The 15,456-nt window shown below is 52.4% G+C and overlaps 3 protein-coding genes across 10 annotated transcripts in view; 1 reads left to right on the forward strand and 2 right to left on the reverse strand.

Moving 5' to 3' along the window:
- The window catches only part of D230025D16Rik (RIKEN cDNA D230025D16 gene), a 27,908-nt gene extending 24,037 nt beyond the window's left edge, over positions 1-3,871 (forward strand). For 3 of the 6 annotated variants that reach the window (NR_166492.1, NR_166491.1, NM_145604.3), the window contains 4 exons: positions 237-280; positions 415-473; positions 1,537-1,609; positions 2,416-3,871. Coding sequence is in view for 3 of the 6 variants with exons in the window: in NM_145604.3 (NP_663579.2) it covers positions 237-280; positions 415-473; positions 1,537-1,609; positions 2,416-2,502 (263 nt within the window). In the remaining 3 variants the exon portion in view is untranslated. Of the gene's footprint in view, positions 1-146; positions 281-414; positions 474-1,536; positions 1,610-2,415 lie in introns of all 6 variants that reach the window. The other 3 variants (XM_006530888.3, NM_001379098.1, NR_166493.1) reach the window with 2 other exon arrangements.
- Positions 3,456-6,068, reverse strand: B3gnt9 (UDP-GlcNAc:betaGal beta-1,3-N-acetylglucosaminyltransferase 9). 3 transcript variants are annotated; one of them, XM_006531541.4, is made up of 2 exons: positions 5,822-6,068; positions 3,456-5,660 (listed from the first exon to the last, which is right to left on the reverse strand). In XM_006531541.4, exon 2 carries the CDS (start codon positions 5,570-5,572, stop codon positions 4,373-4,375), a length of 1,200 nt encoding a protein of 399 aa, XP_006531604.1. In that variant the 5' UTR covers positions 5,573-5,660; positions 5,822-6,068; the 3' UTR covers positions 3,456-4,372. The 3 variants fall into 3 exon arrangements, with proteins under 3 accessions (XP_006531604.1, NP_849210.1, NP_001258844.1); NM_178879.4 differs by having other exon boundaries at positions 5,849-5,971; NM_001271915.1 differs by having other exon boundaries at positions 3,456-5,971.
- A 3,324-nt stretch (positions 6,069-9,392) lies between these two features.
- Positions 9,393-15,412, reverse strand: Tradd (TNFRSF1A-associated via death domain). Its single transcript, NM_001033161.2, has 5 exons — positions 15,379-15,412; positions 11,340-11,498; positions 10,528-10,805; positions 10,255-10,447; positions 9,393-10,113 (listed from the first exon to the last, which is right to left on the reverse strand). The coding sequence occupies exons 2-5, from the start codon at positions 11,488-11,490 to the stop codon at positions 9,803-9,805; spliced, it is 933 nt and encodes a 310-aa protein (NP_001028333.1). The 5' UTR covers positions 11,491-11,498; positions 15,379-15,412; the 3' UTR covers positions 9,393-9,802.
- Between the last annotated feature and the right edge of the window lie 44 nt (positions 15,413-15,456).

A 15,456-nucleotide genomic window follows, 5' to 3' on the forward strand; every position in this document is an offset into this window, starting at 1 on the left:
AGTTTCCTGTCTGCAGATTAACACCCAGTGTGCCTTACACATCCTTTGTGCCCATGGCCAACTAGTGTAGCTCACACCAAGATTGGCCTCCCTTTGCCTTTCTACGTTCTTCCAAACAACCTGCCTTTGCTCCCTGTGTACTCCAGCCATAGCACAAAGAGTGGCTATTCTGGATTCTGCCTGTGGCTGGACCTACAGGCCAGCTCAACCCAGCCTGCACCATCTTCTCTTTCCAGAAAATGCAGGTGGTCAGACTGAAATATGCACAACCTACAGCAAGGTAAGCTCTTATCTTCCTGTCTGGTAGTCTAAGAAGGAGGTGTGCATGTCTAGGGCCATGTTCTCTGGGCAGTGCATTAGTCACAGCTGTGTCTGGGTCCTTGCTGACCCCTGCTGCCCCTATCCCTTTTGCAGTGGGACAGCATCCAGGAGCTTCTGGGCCATCCTGTGGAGAAGCCTGTTGTCTTGCACAGGTAAGTGGGAGGTTGCTGCATCTGCTCAGGGAAGTCTAGCCGGGGCTAATGTACAAGCTACATAAGTTTCTGGGCTAGCAATACAGCTCAGTATTGTATATTTGTCTAGCATGTGCCAGCAGCCCTGGGCTAGATTCCAGCTCCAGGTGGTGTTGCTAAAATATACTCGGTAACCTGTCATGCATGTTAGGATTAGATGAGTTGTTCTTCATGTTTACTATGAAAGGTTGCCCTTGGTACATCTCCCTGTCCCCTGCCCTCTCTCACGTGACCCTTATTCAGAATAAGCAGTTGTCTGACTCCCTGCCTTCAGCTTTCCTTTCCCATCAGATCTGCTACCTGCTATAAGCTCTAACCTTTTGCTGCCATGCTGAGGCTCCCTCTCACTCGAAGGGGACTTCCTGACATTTCCATCCCATTCAGTTCTGTAGTAACTGTCCTAGTTTGACCTCTGTTGCTGTGGGAAGAAAAGGATTTGGTTTGCACAGTCTGATTAAAATCTATCGTTGGGGCAGGAACCATGGAGGAAAGCCACTTCCTGGCTGACTTTCCCTGGCGTGCTCAGCTTTCTTTGGGAATGGGTAAAGAGGATCTCTTTCTATGTAGGCCTGGCTGGCCTTGAACTCAGAGATCCTCCTGCTCCTGCCCTTTGGGTGTGATTAAAGACCCTCACTGCCATGTTCAGCTACAGCTTGCTCTCTTACACAACTCAGCACCCCCTGCCCAAGAGTAGCACCATACACAGTGGGCTGGGCCCTCCTACATCAGTCACTAAAAATCCCCCACAGACAGACCATCCTGCCAGTCTGATGAAGCAATTCCTCAACAAGGGTATCCTCTTCCCAGGTGAAGCCAGTTCATGTTGAGAAAAACTAACCTGCACAGCAGCTTATATTGATCTTTGACTCCAAGAGTTTAAAGAAGCCACTTGACCTTGAGGGCCTCTGTATTCGACAGACACTTTGTCATGAGAGCCCACTGGCCTGTAACCCACATCCCAGAAGGAACCGGACCTTCTGCTGCTTGACCTTTGTTTCTCTAATTCTGGATTCTCTGGCTTCAGGTCCTCATCCCCAAATAACACCAATCCGTTTGGCTCCACATTCTGCTTTGGTCTTCAGCGGATGATCTTTGAGGTGAGTCCTAGAGGCCAAATAAGCTGCTAAGGGCTTTGTCGTTGTAGCAAGGCCAAGCAAGTGATTGGGGAGAATTGTAGGTGGGCTGACGTAACAGCCATGCTGGACAGATGAGTCCTTCCTCATCTCTGCTGTCTGAAGCTCAGACATGAGGATTAGGGAGCCAGAGAGGTGGCTCAGCAGCTAAAGGTGCTCACGGCCAGGCCTAAGGACCGGAGTTCAGTTCCTGGTACCCACATGGTAAGAGAACAGTGTCCTGAAAGTTGTTCTCTGACCTCTACATGTATACTGTGGGAAGTGCATGCCCCTTGCCACAGGCAAAATTAATAATGTCAAAAAAGAAAAAAAAATAGGCTGGGGCAATCTGGGGTCACCGAACCTGAAGGTCATCCAACAGGATGAGCCTATCAGCGATGCCTTATTTATCAGTAAGCAGTACAGCAGGGAGCGGGCACCTCAGAGCAAGTGTGGCCACACTTGGGTGTGCTGATCCTTGAACCCCATGTGCATGAGAGGCCCTGGGCACCCCACTGGTTTGAGAGAAGCCTTGGGAACCCCCCGCCTTAATCTGGATGCCATACTTCAGCAGGCTTTCGTAGTTGTAGAGACTAGATATGATACGCGGGTTTATAAAAGCCATGTGTCCTGTGAACAACAGGCAGGCCTTGAGCAGAAGTAAGCCCCACTGACAGGAGGTTGGTGATTGAGGAAATGCAGGGCCCGGGCCTGTGTGAAGTGCGCTGTGTGTGCACCCTCTAGCCCACCCAGTCCTTCCCTCGTGATCTGCTGTTCTCTTCTTACACCAGGTCATGCAGAACAACCACATTGCCTCAGTGACCCTGTATGGCCCCCCCAGGCCTGGTGCCCACCTGAGAACAGCAGAGCTGCCCTAAGGACATCACTGTTTTCCCTGTCCATGGAACTGTGCGTCACATCCAGCTCAGTGGGTCTCTGTGCCACCCTGTGTGTTTGCTTGGACACCTTGGCAGTGTTGAAGGGCCCTGGGACTCAGAAGGGTTTGGAAGTAGGATTTGGGCTGAGTCCTCTGCCGTGGGACGGAGGACCCAGATACTCTGTCCTAAGCCTGCTGTTGCCAGGAGAGAACACAGTGTGCAAAAAGAAGCACAAACTTAGAGCCATGATGAGGGCTCTCATAACTAACATGTAATAAAGGACACGTCAGCCCCTGCCCTGCTCACATAGGGAAGACAGGACTCTTTCTCTAGCTAAGAAAATATTCCCAGGATGAGAACAGGCTCCTGCTTTTGGCCCGACATTGCCACGTGGCCCCTAAGGTGAGCAGAGCAGGTAGCATGTCGGTAGTACTTGGTTGCAATATTTGCACTCCATCCACTTTAGTGACTTGATGAGCTGGCTGTGGCTGGTGTGGCCCACTGCCCTTCCCTGCTTCTCCTGTGAGTGCTCCTTGCCGTGCCCAGGTGGCACCTAAGTGGATGAAATCGTTTCCTACCAGGTATGTACCAGGCCTGGTTCCCACTGCTGCTCTGGGAGCCAGCCTTTAAGGTCACCTGTGTCTCTTGGTCCAACCTGGCTGACAGGGCTGCATGTCTCCATCTTGTTTGCCTCTTTTATTTAATGCCAAAGTGTTAGCCAAAGACACCTTCCTCCTTTTGTTACATTACAGCATTCTGTTATGCACTGTGGGCCAGCTCCTTGCCCTAGTTCTGGGCACTGGCCTGGCCTGGCCTGGCTACTTGGTTTGAGGCCTAGAGGCTCAAGGAACACTAGGCTGCTTGGTTTCTTACATGGGTCTTGCTAATGGGAAGTAGCATATATGTGCTTTAAAATAGTAATCCTTTTGAAAAGAATTGAGAAGAGAAACATATAATTTTATCCCATTTTTAATATTTTGGTCTAGCAACTTGTGATACATAGATGACAATTTTGTGAGTTTTTCAAATGTGTGTACAGATTTTTGTAAATAATGACTTTTGTAATTAACTCATGTACAGCCTCATCTTGTATAGTTCATGATGAATGTGCAGGGGACCTGCCCCAGCTGTCTGTATGGTTCCTGGGCCTACAGCCAGGCCTGTGTGGCACTCCCATGACTGATTTGACAGGTGTCTTCCCATTTGGACCTTCGTCTGGCCAGAGACCCTGCACATCCCACTGTCAGGGTAGCCAGGACTCTTCCCATCCTCGTGATCAGAGGAGACTTCCTCGTCCCCCTTCCAATAAAGCACCTATGCCCACAGTGACAGCGTGCCATGTGCTGCCACTGGGCTGTTTGTACTAAAATGTGAGCTGTTGATTTCCTTGAAGCTGGAGTTGAAGAATATGAGCAATCTTATAGTGGAGGAATCTTAGGACTCCTTCCGGGAGGGGGATGGGTCACCCTTCAGAAGTACACTGGCATGGTTTTGTGTGTGTGTGTATAGTGGGCAAGACGGTGACACATGATGGCCCCGCCCCACATGCTACAGGCAAACCTCGACCTGAAGGGCTTAGTTAGCTCTAACACCAGACCTCAAAGGGAACAGATAAGATATGGCCACTGGGAATCCAATGAGAGAAGGAAGGAAGCTAGTAACTATACGAAAATGCCTGCCAGGTCCACGAGGGCTGAGGCCTGGCTATGGGTATATCCACTTGTGTTTGTTTCATCCCAGCCCTAGCTCTCTCAGTGAGTGATCTGGAGAAAAGTCATGTACACCATAAACCCACATGGAAAACCCCTTTGGGTTCTTTCATGTTCTGTCCTGCAGCTGAGTAAGAGAAGTTTGATACCGTGAGAGATAACTAAGAATTCCATTGGAAGGGACCTGTTGCCACAGGCTGCGGATGTGCACAGACTGGGCCCTGAGGCCCATGCAACAAGCGCCACATAAGCCAGATGTCAGCTGCAGACAGCCCATGTACTACCACCAGTTCTCGGTAGAAACAGGGGTCAAAGGTTCGAAGATGAGGTGCAGCTGAAGGCTGGGAGATGCCAAAGGTGCGAAACGCTGGATGAGGCTCTGGTGTGAGCCGCAAGCGCTGCAAACACATGCCTAGAAAGACATCGTCTATGGGAAAGAGCTCAACTTGTGAGCAAGCATCAGCTAGGCGGCGGAGCGTGGCTCCCGAAAGAACAAAGCCGCCGCCACCTGCGTAGGCAGGGTAAACGGGCAGTCCATACACAGCCCGGGGAATGAAGTACTTGCTGGCTCTAGCTCGGATTGGCCTTGCCTGCACAATCACATCACCCGCAAGAAGGTCCTGTGCGGGATCCCGGAGCTCCAGAAACTGCAGCAGGTTCCTCACGTGCACGAACACATCTGCATCGCCCTTAAAAACAAAGTGTACATCTGGACAGAATGCTGAGGCCCAAGATAGAAAGTGAATCTCCTTCAGCGTTAGATTGAAAAAGGTGTCTTCGAAAGCCCAGAGCAGAATGTCTGCATAAGCTCGGCTCTCCGCCTCCAGCAGGGTGCGCCAGTGCGAACGGGTGCCTGCCCCGCCAGAGCCCGCCCCCTTGGGCACGCCCAACAAGAACACTCGGCGCACGAGTGCCCCCTGCACGCGACCCTCGGCTCCCCAAGTCTGGCGAACGGCTTCCCGCCGCTCAAAGTCCGCAGCCACAGACTTGACAGCGATGAGCAGGTCCGGCGAACCGCCGGATGCGCCGTCGCTGCGGCATTTGCGACGCTGGTTAATGAGCAGCGGGAAGCGCCGTTGGTCCTTGGCGCGCAGATACCCGCCGAAGTCAAAGGGGTCCGTAGGTGTGGGCGGCACCGGAGTGTCCCCCTCGTAGGCCAGCGGGGCCGCGCGGGCGGTGTTAGGGAGCTCGCGTGCTCGGAGGCTAGGAGTGGGCCGCGGGAGCTGGGGTCCTCGCGCTGGTGGTCTGGTCGTGGGGGATGCCACGTCGCGCTGCGCGTAGAGCAGGAGTCCGAGGGCGGCGCTGAGCAGCAGCGTAAGCCACGCGTCTGGGCAAAGGCGCGGCCTCCTCCTCCTCCTCATGTCCAGCCCCGCCCTTCACAGGGCCCTCTATCCTTCCTTCATCCACTCTGTCGACCTCCGTCCCTGCCCCTGCCCCCACCGCAGCAGCCTAAGGGACAAAAAGTTCAGCTTCTAACCTCAGCTCCAGCCCAGAAAGGATGCCAAAGTCTGGACAGGGTGACGCAGGCCTCTCCCCTACCGCCCCCTTACCCACCCATCCAGTGCATCAAAGCTGGGTCCCTTCTACCTTTCCCCCTCCCCGCCTCTGACCTTGGTCCTTAGGACCCCAGCACTCACGCTTGACCGCGGGGGAGGGGTGACAACCCCTGAAACTGTCAGTTCAGGGTCCCAAGGGCAGCCATGACCCCGGCTTGAGCCAAATGCAGCGTTGGCAGGAAGGGGGCTGAGGCCGTGCCACGTGATCCTCCAGCTGTGTACGCCCCGACATCTGGAGCTCAGCTCCGCCTTGGTGCAGGGAGTGCCATCTCTGACTGTGGGCTGGTCCCTGAGAGGGCCTCTCACGGGAGACTCTTGCTGAGAAAGCCTAGTATTTTTGATAGGACGCTGGAACTCCGAGTTTCTAAGCTCAAGAAGTAGACAGCTGATAGGCCCCCAACCCCTAAGCCTGAGTGCTTTAACTTTCAGCTCTTCTGGCCGCCATACCGGGCCATCTTTCAGAAAATCTCTTTCAGCAGCCCTGGTTCACCAAGCAGGAGCCACGAATTGCCCCAATAATATAAAGCTGTCTCCTTACTCCTCGCGCTGGTGGTCTGGTCGTGGGGGATGCCCTCCGAACTCTGCCCTGCTTGCCACCAGTAAACACAAGCATACACACCCGAACAATCAAGACAGCAAGTTCTGTTCCTGCAGACTTACCAGCAGCTCTACCCAAAGAGGACCAATACTTAGTGAGCTAAGTGACTTGCCCCAGGTTGACACAGCCAGAACGCACTGCCCCCAGGAATCTCCCACCCAGCGCTCCTTTGTTCTCTTCATCCACTGGATACAGGAAATGGAACCACTTCTGCCTACAGTAATTTCCCAGACAAGCTCTTCATTCCTGTCACTCCATGCCCGTTCCTGCTCCCCAACATAGCATCCTTGAGGTAGAACTGCCCATGCTGTTGCCTCTGCAGTACAGTTTGGGGTGTCAGGGATTGGTGTTTGCGGGAGGCTTCTAGAAGAGCCCATTGAGCCCAGGTAGGCTGTTTTCTAGATCCCCTGGTTTTCCTACCTCTGAGCTGCTTTGTCATCCAGGCCAAACCACCCACTCTTACCTGCCCACTAGTCTTTTAGGGTTCTGAGGATAAGCTGTGTTATGTACCCTGCATAGCCTCAAGCTAATGACGCCCAAAGTGTTGGGATTACAAGCCTACACTAGTATTCCAGCTCCATTCTTGATTGGTTTCCTCAATTGGGGAACTATAGAGACAGCTGAGCTCCAGAGTCACCAGGATAGTCATTCTTAGTGAATAGAGTGATCAGGGTCTCCCCAGGCCTTCATCCCACTGGCAAATATGACTCCTGGCCATCAGCTTGCCCTAGTCCTCAGCCAAGGACACTGGCCTGTTGCATTCTTCCTCCCAAGCAGCTGTTGATATTCATCCCATTCTCTATCTATCTCTGTCTTGGCCTCTCTCCTCTCCAGGCTTCCTGCCCAAAGGCCTCCAAAGGTGTCTCACTGGCCTTGTTATAAAATCCCAACTCTGGAAGGCTGAGGGTGTGACTCGGTTGCAGACCTAGCATGTGAGAAGCCCCGAGTTTAAGCTCGAGCGTTCTATAAAGTAGGCACGGTGGTACATGCCTGTAACCCCAGCACTCAGGAGGGTTAGAAGTTCAGGGCCATCCCTGGTTTCACAGGGAACTTGATGCCAACCTGAGCTACATAAGACATTGTCTCATAATAAGGGGCAGGGTCAAACTCTGGAGTCTCTAAACAGCCACGGAAGGAGGAACTTTGGGGATAGGTGTGCACGTATGCACACACAGATGTGCAGGTGTGGTATATGGGGTCAGGAGGTGGGGCAGGGAGTTAGGATCTGAACTCCTTGGTCTCTATGCTGCTCTGGACTTTCCACCCAGCAACTGTGTGGCAGAAAGGGGCATTTTATGTACACATCCCTTGTTCTTTTTTCATTTCTAAATCCTTTTTTAAAATTAGGCTTGGGTGCCGGGTAGAAGGCAGTAAAAGACAAAAAAGTGAAGTCTCAGAAGAGCACGAAGAAGACAAAGGTTTAACTTGAAGTTAGGAAACAGAGCCCAAGGCCAGGTGGTGGTGGTGCACACCTTAATCCTAGCACTTGGGAGGCAGAAGCAGGCAGATTTCTGAGTTCAAGGCCGGTCTGGTCTACAGAGTGAGTTCCAGGACAGCCAGGACTGCACAGAAAAACCCTGTCTCGAAAAACAAAACAAAACAGAAGAAAAAGCCGGGCGTGGTGGCGTGCGTGCCTTTAATCCCAGCACTCGGGGGGGGGGGGGGCGGGGGGGGGGCAGAGGCAGGCGGATTTCTGAGTTTGAGGCCAACCTGGTCTACAAAGTGAGGTCCAGGACAGCCAGAGCTACACAGAGAAACCCTGTCTTAAAAGACAGAAGAAAAAGAAAGAAAAAAAAAAAGAAAGAAACATCTCTCCAACCCCTGAAGATTTTTTAATTGTGTGTGTGTTCATGTGGGTACAAGGGCCTGAAGCAGAACCCTAGCCAGGCTAACCTGGGACTCACTAATTAGCTCAGGCTGGCCTCATAGGGAACCACCTGCCAAGTAAGTGCTGGGATCATAGATGTGCCGCCACCGCCACCACCAGGTCGGTAGATGACTTTCTAGCACATTTGGTGCACACATCTATAGTCCCAGCACTCGGGAGTCAGAAGCATCTGGATGGAGAGTCATGAGTTCAAAGCCAGCCTGAGCTACACAGTGAGATTGCCTCAAAAAAACAAAAAAGCAAGAGCCAGGATGTAGCTCAGTGGTAGACCTTTCCTCAGGGCCTTGGTTATATCCGCACTGCCACAAAAATCAATCAGAAAACTAGGGTTTCTGAGTATGTGTGATACAGAAGTAAGTTCATTGGCCAAGCCCCCCACCTCAAATAAACTTTGAAGGTTGAATTTAGTAACAATGTAAGTTGGAAATCCTGGGGCAGGGGAAGTGGGGAAACCCAGATTGTCTGTTTGCTTTTGTTTTTGTGTGGGGGTGGGGGTGTCTCAATATGTAGCTCATGCTGACTTCCAAATTGAAGCAATCCTCCTGCCTCAACATCCTGAATACCGCATGGTATGTAAAAAGTCTGAATCTTATAGGTGTCAGTCTCCGTGGAAACAAGGGTGAAGATCTCAACAGAAAAGGGGTGGGGGGTGGGGGTGGAGGAGAGCTTGGCTGTCTTGGAGCACACTCTGTAGACTAGGCTGGCCTGTAACAAACAGATCCACCTGACTCTGCCTCCAATGCTAGATAGCATTAAAGGCACACTCTGTAGACCAGGCTGGCCTGTAACAAACAGAGATCCACCTGACTCTGCCTCCAGTGCTAAATAGGATTAAAGGCGTGCACCACCACCTGGCTGAAATTTTAATTTTCTAATTCAGGTACACGGTAGATGTTTTAAGCACATACTTAGATCACACACACACAAAAACAAAAACCAAACCTAATGTATATGATGGTTCACCAAACCCCCGGTTATCCTTCACTAACAGGACAGGTAGCAACCCCTTCCTCTCACCTTCCTCAAGGCCCTACCCGAACCCTGCCTGTCTCTCCACTCCCTACTCTACCTGGCTCACTATTCCACTGAAGGTGACTAACCCCAACCAGGTCTAGACCTCAGCATCTCCGCAAGTCTGTAAAAGAGTTACATTTTATTATCGCTGCAGACAAGGTGCTTCGGTCCCACGATGAGTATATGCCAAGGGCGGGGAAAATCGTGCATCCTGCTCCCGACAGTTTTTGTAGCACCTTGAGCTAGGTTTCAGAAGGTCCGGGTACTTAGAGGGTCTTTGCAGCAAGTCCTCTTTTTGTATGATCATCAGTGATTTACCCCTGCGCTGCTTGCCTGGCTCCTGGGGGGCGGGGGGAGGGGCAGTTAGTTGCACTCCAGCAGCTCAGCTAGGTGGGGCGTGCGTATGCTCTCCAAGTCCAGTAGATGGAAAGTGGTCAGCAGTAGCAACATCAGCGGTAAAAAAATACCCCAACAGCCACCCGTGGGTTTCAAACACTGAACTGCTGGTTGGCCGCCCTTCCCCACAGTACTAGACTTAGGCCAGGCCGCCATCCGGCTCCGCCTGGCCCAACAGATCCTCTGCTAGACTAGTGAGTTCGTTCTCCTCCAGCGCCTCCACCAGGCGCTGCAGTGTGGCACGGCGGCCCTCGGCTTGCATGAAACGGCGCAGCAGCTGGAAGGCCTGCTCGTATAGCCCATCACGCTCATACTCGTAGGCCAGCGAGTCGAGGGCAGGATCTCTCAGTGCCCGACAGTTACGCTGCAGCGAGCGCCCCACCCTGCGCCACTTGAGACCCACCGAGCGCGCAAACGTCTGCTGGTCTTGAAGAGTCAGTGGCCGGTTCACTGCAGAAGAAGTGAGCAAGAGGTGAGTGAGCACCGGTTCCCTGGAGCCCGCACCCTTCCGCACCTGCCTTCGGATACCTGGGCCCAGCCCTGCTCAGATCGACCTGCTGGTGACCCCCCGCTTCTGCTGATGAACCTCACCTACGAGCTGCCCGTGGAACAGAAAAGTCTGGCAGGCGGCCGGCAGTGGTTTCTCCTCGGTCGGAGAGGAAACCGGGAACTTCGAACCTGCAGAAGCTACCTGTATGGCTCCACCCTGGCCAGTGCAGTCACACGTCAGTTTGCAGAGCTCATCCTCCAGCTCCGCGAGTTCCTCGTCCCTGAGCCGGTCGGGCTGCACGAAGGGGTGCACAGTCAGTGCGGCTTTGGGCCGCGAATCCCCGCCCATCCCATCCTAACTACGGACGGCAGCACCTTCTGGGCTAAGATGTAATTCAAACAGCGCTCTTCATCAGTCAGCCAACTGTCCAGCTGCTCCGCACCTGCACGCAACTCCAGCTGCAACCGCAGCGCTTCCTGGGCAAGCGCCGGGGCCATGCACCTCTGCAGCGCGGTGCGCAGCGCCCCCTCGCGGTAGGCTTGGAGGAAGCGGCCGCACAGCACGCGCCCGCAGAACCGCAACTGGACGATGAGCTGAGGGTCGCTGCAGTGGATCTTGAGTATCTGCAGTACGTCAGAGCTGTCCCCACTCTCTGCGGAGGTGAGCAGTCAGGCCACACGTTGTCCCCCAAACAGGACTTTTTTCCAAGCAGCCAGAGGAGAAAGCTAAGCCCATAGTCGGCCTACTCTCCCAACCCCCAACGTCAGCCTCTAGTGCTCTCTGCCAAGAAGGGGAACAGAAAGGGTAGGTACTGGGGCAAGGAATGCTGCTGCGGTGAGAGAGGAAGAGAAAACGGAAAAGTGCAATTAGAGGCAAAGAGAACAGGCTGCTCAGAAGTAAAGGCGGCTCTAAAGCAAGGTGGTATTAGAAAAAAAACAGGTGGATCTGGCAGACACAGACAAGTATACAAAAGTCTACACTCGAGGACACATGTGCAATAAGCAAAGGCTCCAGACCCCACACAGCCGGAAGTGCACCCTCTCTCCTCATCCCTCTTCCAACACCTCACCCAATAGTCTTTCTCTTAAAGGTGTCTGAGCCTAAATCCACAAGGCAAAGAAGTGGGCCCTCAATCCCAGCCCCTCCCACAAAGTCCCAGAGTCACTACACCTGCCCAGCCACACACCTGACAGTGCAGTCTGCAGAGCCTTGTATATTGCCACCTTCTTCTTGGGATCCGTGTAGGCTTCAGACAGGATCACCTTGTCTACCGCAGACTCCAAAAACAGGTATGCACTGCCCACCCACTCCTCGTGGCCATTCTGACCGGCTGCCATCTTGCCTCCTAGAGATGCAAAGAGATCATCTCCAGACTTGGAAACAACTCTCCAGTCTCACGTAGTCCAGCAGTCCTTCCCCTGAGTCCCCAGCTTTGGACTCTGCTCCTAGTCCTGCCCAACCCAGACATGAATTCAGGATTGCCCCTCCATTGCCTTTAACAAAAAGTCTAAGGTCACAGTCACAGCAGGACAGTGGGCCCTCAGCCAGTATGTTTCTCTTACTAAAGCTGACAAAAGACATCTTCCTTCTGGATGGTGCTCCTGCTCCAGAACCAACCAGACTCACGTCTTAGCTTTGCCTTCAGCCTAAGTTCCCAAAGCCATTGCAGGTCCTACTGCTCCTCCTATACACGGCTCCACTTAATTGTCCCTGCCTAGATCCAAGTTTGAATGTGAAAGCAAGGCTGGCCAGTCTACATATCCCACTTGCCACTCTTCAGGAGCCAGTCAAAACTTGATATTGGCTCAAACTGGACTAATGACACTCAACTCTGCATTGCTGGGGGACCGTGAAGGAAGAGGCACTAATTTTCCCCTGAGTTCTCTGGCTCCTGCTTAGGAAGAACCTATCTGAGGGAAGGAGGAAGTCTACATGGAAGGAAATAAAGCCAAGAGATGAGGACACACTTTTTTTGTTTTGTTTTGTTCTGTTTTGTTTTTCTGAGACAGGGTCCGTGTCTACGGTGGACATGTCTGGCCTGGCCTGGAACTTACTATGTAAACCAGGTTGGCCTCCAACTCTCAGAGACCTGCATGCTCTGGTTCCCAAGTACTGGGATTAAAAGCATGAGCCACCACACCTGGCAGGACACTCATTTTTTTTTTTTTTTTTTTGGTTTGCCTGCATGGTTTCCTATGTACCACATACGTGTCTGGTACCCAGGAAGGCCAGAAGAGGGCATCAGCTTTCCTGGGACTGGAGTTCCAGATGGTTGTGAGCCGCAGCATGGGTGCTGGGAATCTGACCAGCTTCCTCTGGAAGAGCTGACAGTGCTCTGAACTGTTCCACTGTGGGTTCCATCTCAGGACACACACACTGTTGGGTTTTTGTGGGGGAGGGGGTGTCAAGACAGGGTTTCTCTGTGTACTAGGCCCTGACTGGTCTGGATTCCCTTTACAGGAAGCTGGCCTCTGACTCACAGCGGTCTATCTGCAAGTGCTGCCACGCCCGCCTGAGGACAGGACATGCACTCACGGATCCAGCTATCTCGGACCATCCTTGACTGCTCAGTTATGCGCGCTAAGTCATCCTGCTTTGTGATTGGGCCCGTGTTCTCTTTGGCTATTCCTAAACAAATTCCCTAACTTTCCACATGAGACATGAGGGCCCCTCAACGCCAGGATCACTTCCATCCATCTCCTGTTAAAATCTTGCTTCCAAACCTCTAATAGAGAGTCAAGGTTAAGAAGAAAGCACCTGGGCAGGGCATAGCATAGACCTGGTGGAGGGAAATGATGAACTGTCCATGGCCCTATCTAGGTCTAAGCATGGGGACACGGGGTTTTTGTATGTTTTTGGTTGGTTGGTTTGTTGGGGTGTTTGTTTTCTGAGACAAGGTACCCCTGGCTGCCCTGGATCTCATTCTGTAGACCAGGCTATCCTCAGACTCAAGAGATCCACTGCCTCTTTCTCCCAAGTGCTGGGATTAAAGGCGTGCATCAACACTGCCCAGCTAAGGAACATAGATTTTTGAAACTCCTCTTCCATCAGAAAATTTAATACTAATATACATATATTTACTAAAACAGTCTGAAAATTATTGTCTATCTCTGGGCAGGTTGGGATGGTTTTAATTTTCTTTGTATTAAGCAATATCTCCTACTTTATATATAAGAGACATGTTTCTTATTCGGGAGGCAGAGGCAGGTGGATTTCTAAGTTCGAGGCCAGCCTGGTCTACAGAGTGAGTTCCAGGACAGCCAAAGCTACACAGAGAAACCCTGTCTCAAATAACAAGAATGAAAGAAAGAAAGAGAGAGAGAGAGAGAGAGAGAGAGAGAGAGAGAGAGAGAGAGAGAGAAAGGAAGGAAGGAAGGAAGGAAGGAAGGAAGGAAAGAAAGAAAGAAAGAAAGAAAGAAAGAAAGAAAGAAAGAAAGAAAGAGTCGCTGGGCGGTGGTGGCACACACCTTCTTTAATCCCAGCACTTGGGAGGCAGAGGAAGGTGGGTTTCTGAGTTTGAGGCTAGCCTGGTCTACAGAGTGAGTTCCAGGACAGCCAGGGCTACACAGACAAACCCTGTCTCAAAAAGGAAAAAAAAAAAAAGCAGAGGAGGTGGATTGTAAATGAAATATTCCTTTAATCCCAGTATTCGGGAGGCAGAGGCAGTCAAATCTCTGAGTTTGAGGGGGCAGCCTGGTCTACAGAGTAAGATCCTGGCTCAAAAAGCCAAAAAAGAAAAGGAGAGAACTTGAGGTGATGGCATCCTATCTGTAACCTCAGCCCTCAGGAACCAAGAGCAAGAACACCAGGAAGTTCTACAGGGCAGGGCTCCAGTGACTTCCGTACTTGGGATTGAACCCTGAGCCAGGTGTACGGTAGTTCTCAGCCACTGAGCCCCACCCCAGCCCATAAATGTCTTTAGTAAAAAGTAAGGCAAAAACATCACGATGTAACTCTTCAGCTACCGAGGTATAAAACAAGCAAGGACGTCTAAGAAGTAGCTCGTGATTCATGAAACATCTAGTTCACTTTCCTACCCTTCTATCCCATGGATGTGATCCCATCCCAAGGGGTAGGAGAAGATTTGGAACTGTACTGGTGTGTGTCGGGGTACTATCCACCAGGCCTGTCAGCACAAGTGCGGTAGAGCTGGAGATGGCAGAGTAATCGATATGTAAATTCACTAGTACTGGGCAAATAGGGGAAATAGCCGCCTTGGAGTTCGCGGAGTTGGAGAAGTGAGGTTAATAGAACAGACAAGATGGAGGGAACTGGTTTCTCACTGTCCCCTTAGGAATCCTTCCCTCAGCAGATAAGAGCACTGACTGCTCTTCAGAGGTCCTGAATTCTCAGCATCCACATGATGGCTCACGACCATTTGTAATGGGAACCGATGCCCTCTTCTGGTGCATCTGAATCTCGTGTGTGTGTGTGTGTGTGTGTGTGTGTGTGTGTGTGTGTGTGTGTGTGTGTCTTTTAAAAAAAAAAATTCGTTTCCAAACCGAGTGGTGGTGGTGCACCCCTTTAATCCCAGCACTCAGGAAGCAGAGACAGGCAGATCTCTGTGAGTTCGAGGCCAGCCTGGCACTACAGAGTGCGTTCCAGGACAGCCAGGGGTACACAGAGAAACCCCGTCTCGGAAAACCAAAATGAAAAAAGAATCCTTCTCAGGCCTCCTTCCACCAGGAGGCTTCTACGCTGGGTTCCAGAACAAATGACTCTACCCAGATGTCCGGTCTCATTAACAAATAACAGTCCCCAGGTAGCCCCACTTCTGGCTAGGTGGAAGGGCTTGGCTCCCAACTCAAAGAAAGTTTGAGATTCCCAGACCATCAGAACACGCCCCCTGCTCGGGTGCGCAGTAAGCGACCTGGCCTAGGAAGGTTCCCAGTCTGCCCACTACCCCACCTTCAAACTGGGGGTTCGCGCACGACTGGGCTCAGACAGGAAGAGGGTTCTCAGAACCGTTCCCGGCCAGCCCTGCAGCCATATCCCCTCCTCCGCAGGGCCCTGACACCCACCAGAAACCCTTAGTTGGGACAAAAAACCAGAGAAGGTGGAGGTCCGAAGTCCCTCGTACCTCCCACCAAAACAGTCCGACCGGCCGCTGCCACTAACTGGCCAGCAATCGCGTGTCACCACCGCGCGGTGCTCGCCCTCGGGAAGCCAGATCTCTCGCTTTGCTGGGGCTGCACCGAGGGAGCCCACCCACCCTCCGCACTAACCTGGCCGCCGCACACTCGCCTGGCTCTGCTGCGCGCGGCTTCCGGGTGTGCGCGGAGACGCAGGGGCGGTGCCCTAGC

The sequence above is a fragment of the Mus musculus genome, chromosome 8 (genome assembly GCF_000001635.26).
Source record: "Mus musculus strain C57BL/6J chromosome 8, GRCm38.p6 C57BL/6J".
In the NCBI taxonomy this organism is placed as follows: domain Eukaryota; kingdom Metazoa; phylum Chordata; class Mammalia; order Rodentia; family Muridae; genus Mus; species Mus musculus.

Excerpts from the sequence above, each read along its gene's own strand:
- B3gnt9 (XM_006531541.4), bottom strand. The coding sequence starts at position 5,572 with ATGAGGAGGAGGAGGAGGCCGCGCCTTTGCCCAGACGCGTGGCTTACG.
- Tradd (NM_001033161.2), bottom strand. The coding sequence starts at position 11,490 with ATGGCAGCCGGTCAGAATGGCCACGAGGAGTGGGTGGGCAGTGCATAC. Across the intron at positions 10,448-10,527 it reads ATTACATCTTAGCCCAGAAG|CCCGACCGGCTCAGGGACGA; the intron begins GTGCTGCCGTCC and ends CCCTTCGTGCAG. Across the intron at positions 10,114-10,254 it reads GTTCCACGGGCAGCTCGTAG|TGAACCGGCCACTGACTCTT; the intron begins GTGAGGTTCATC and ends CTTCTTCTGCAG.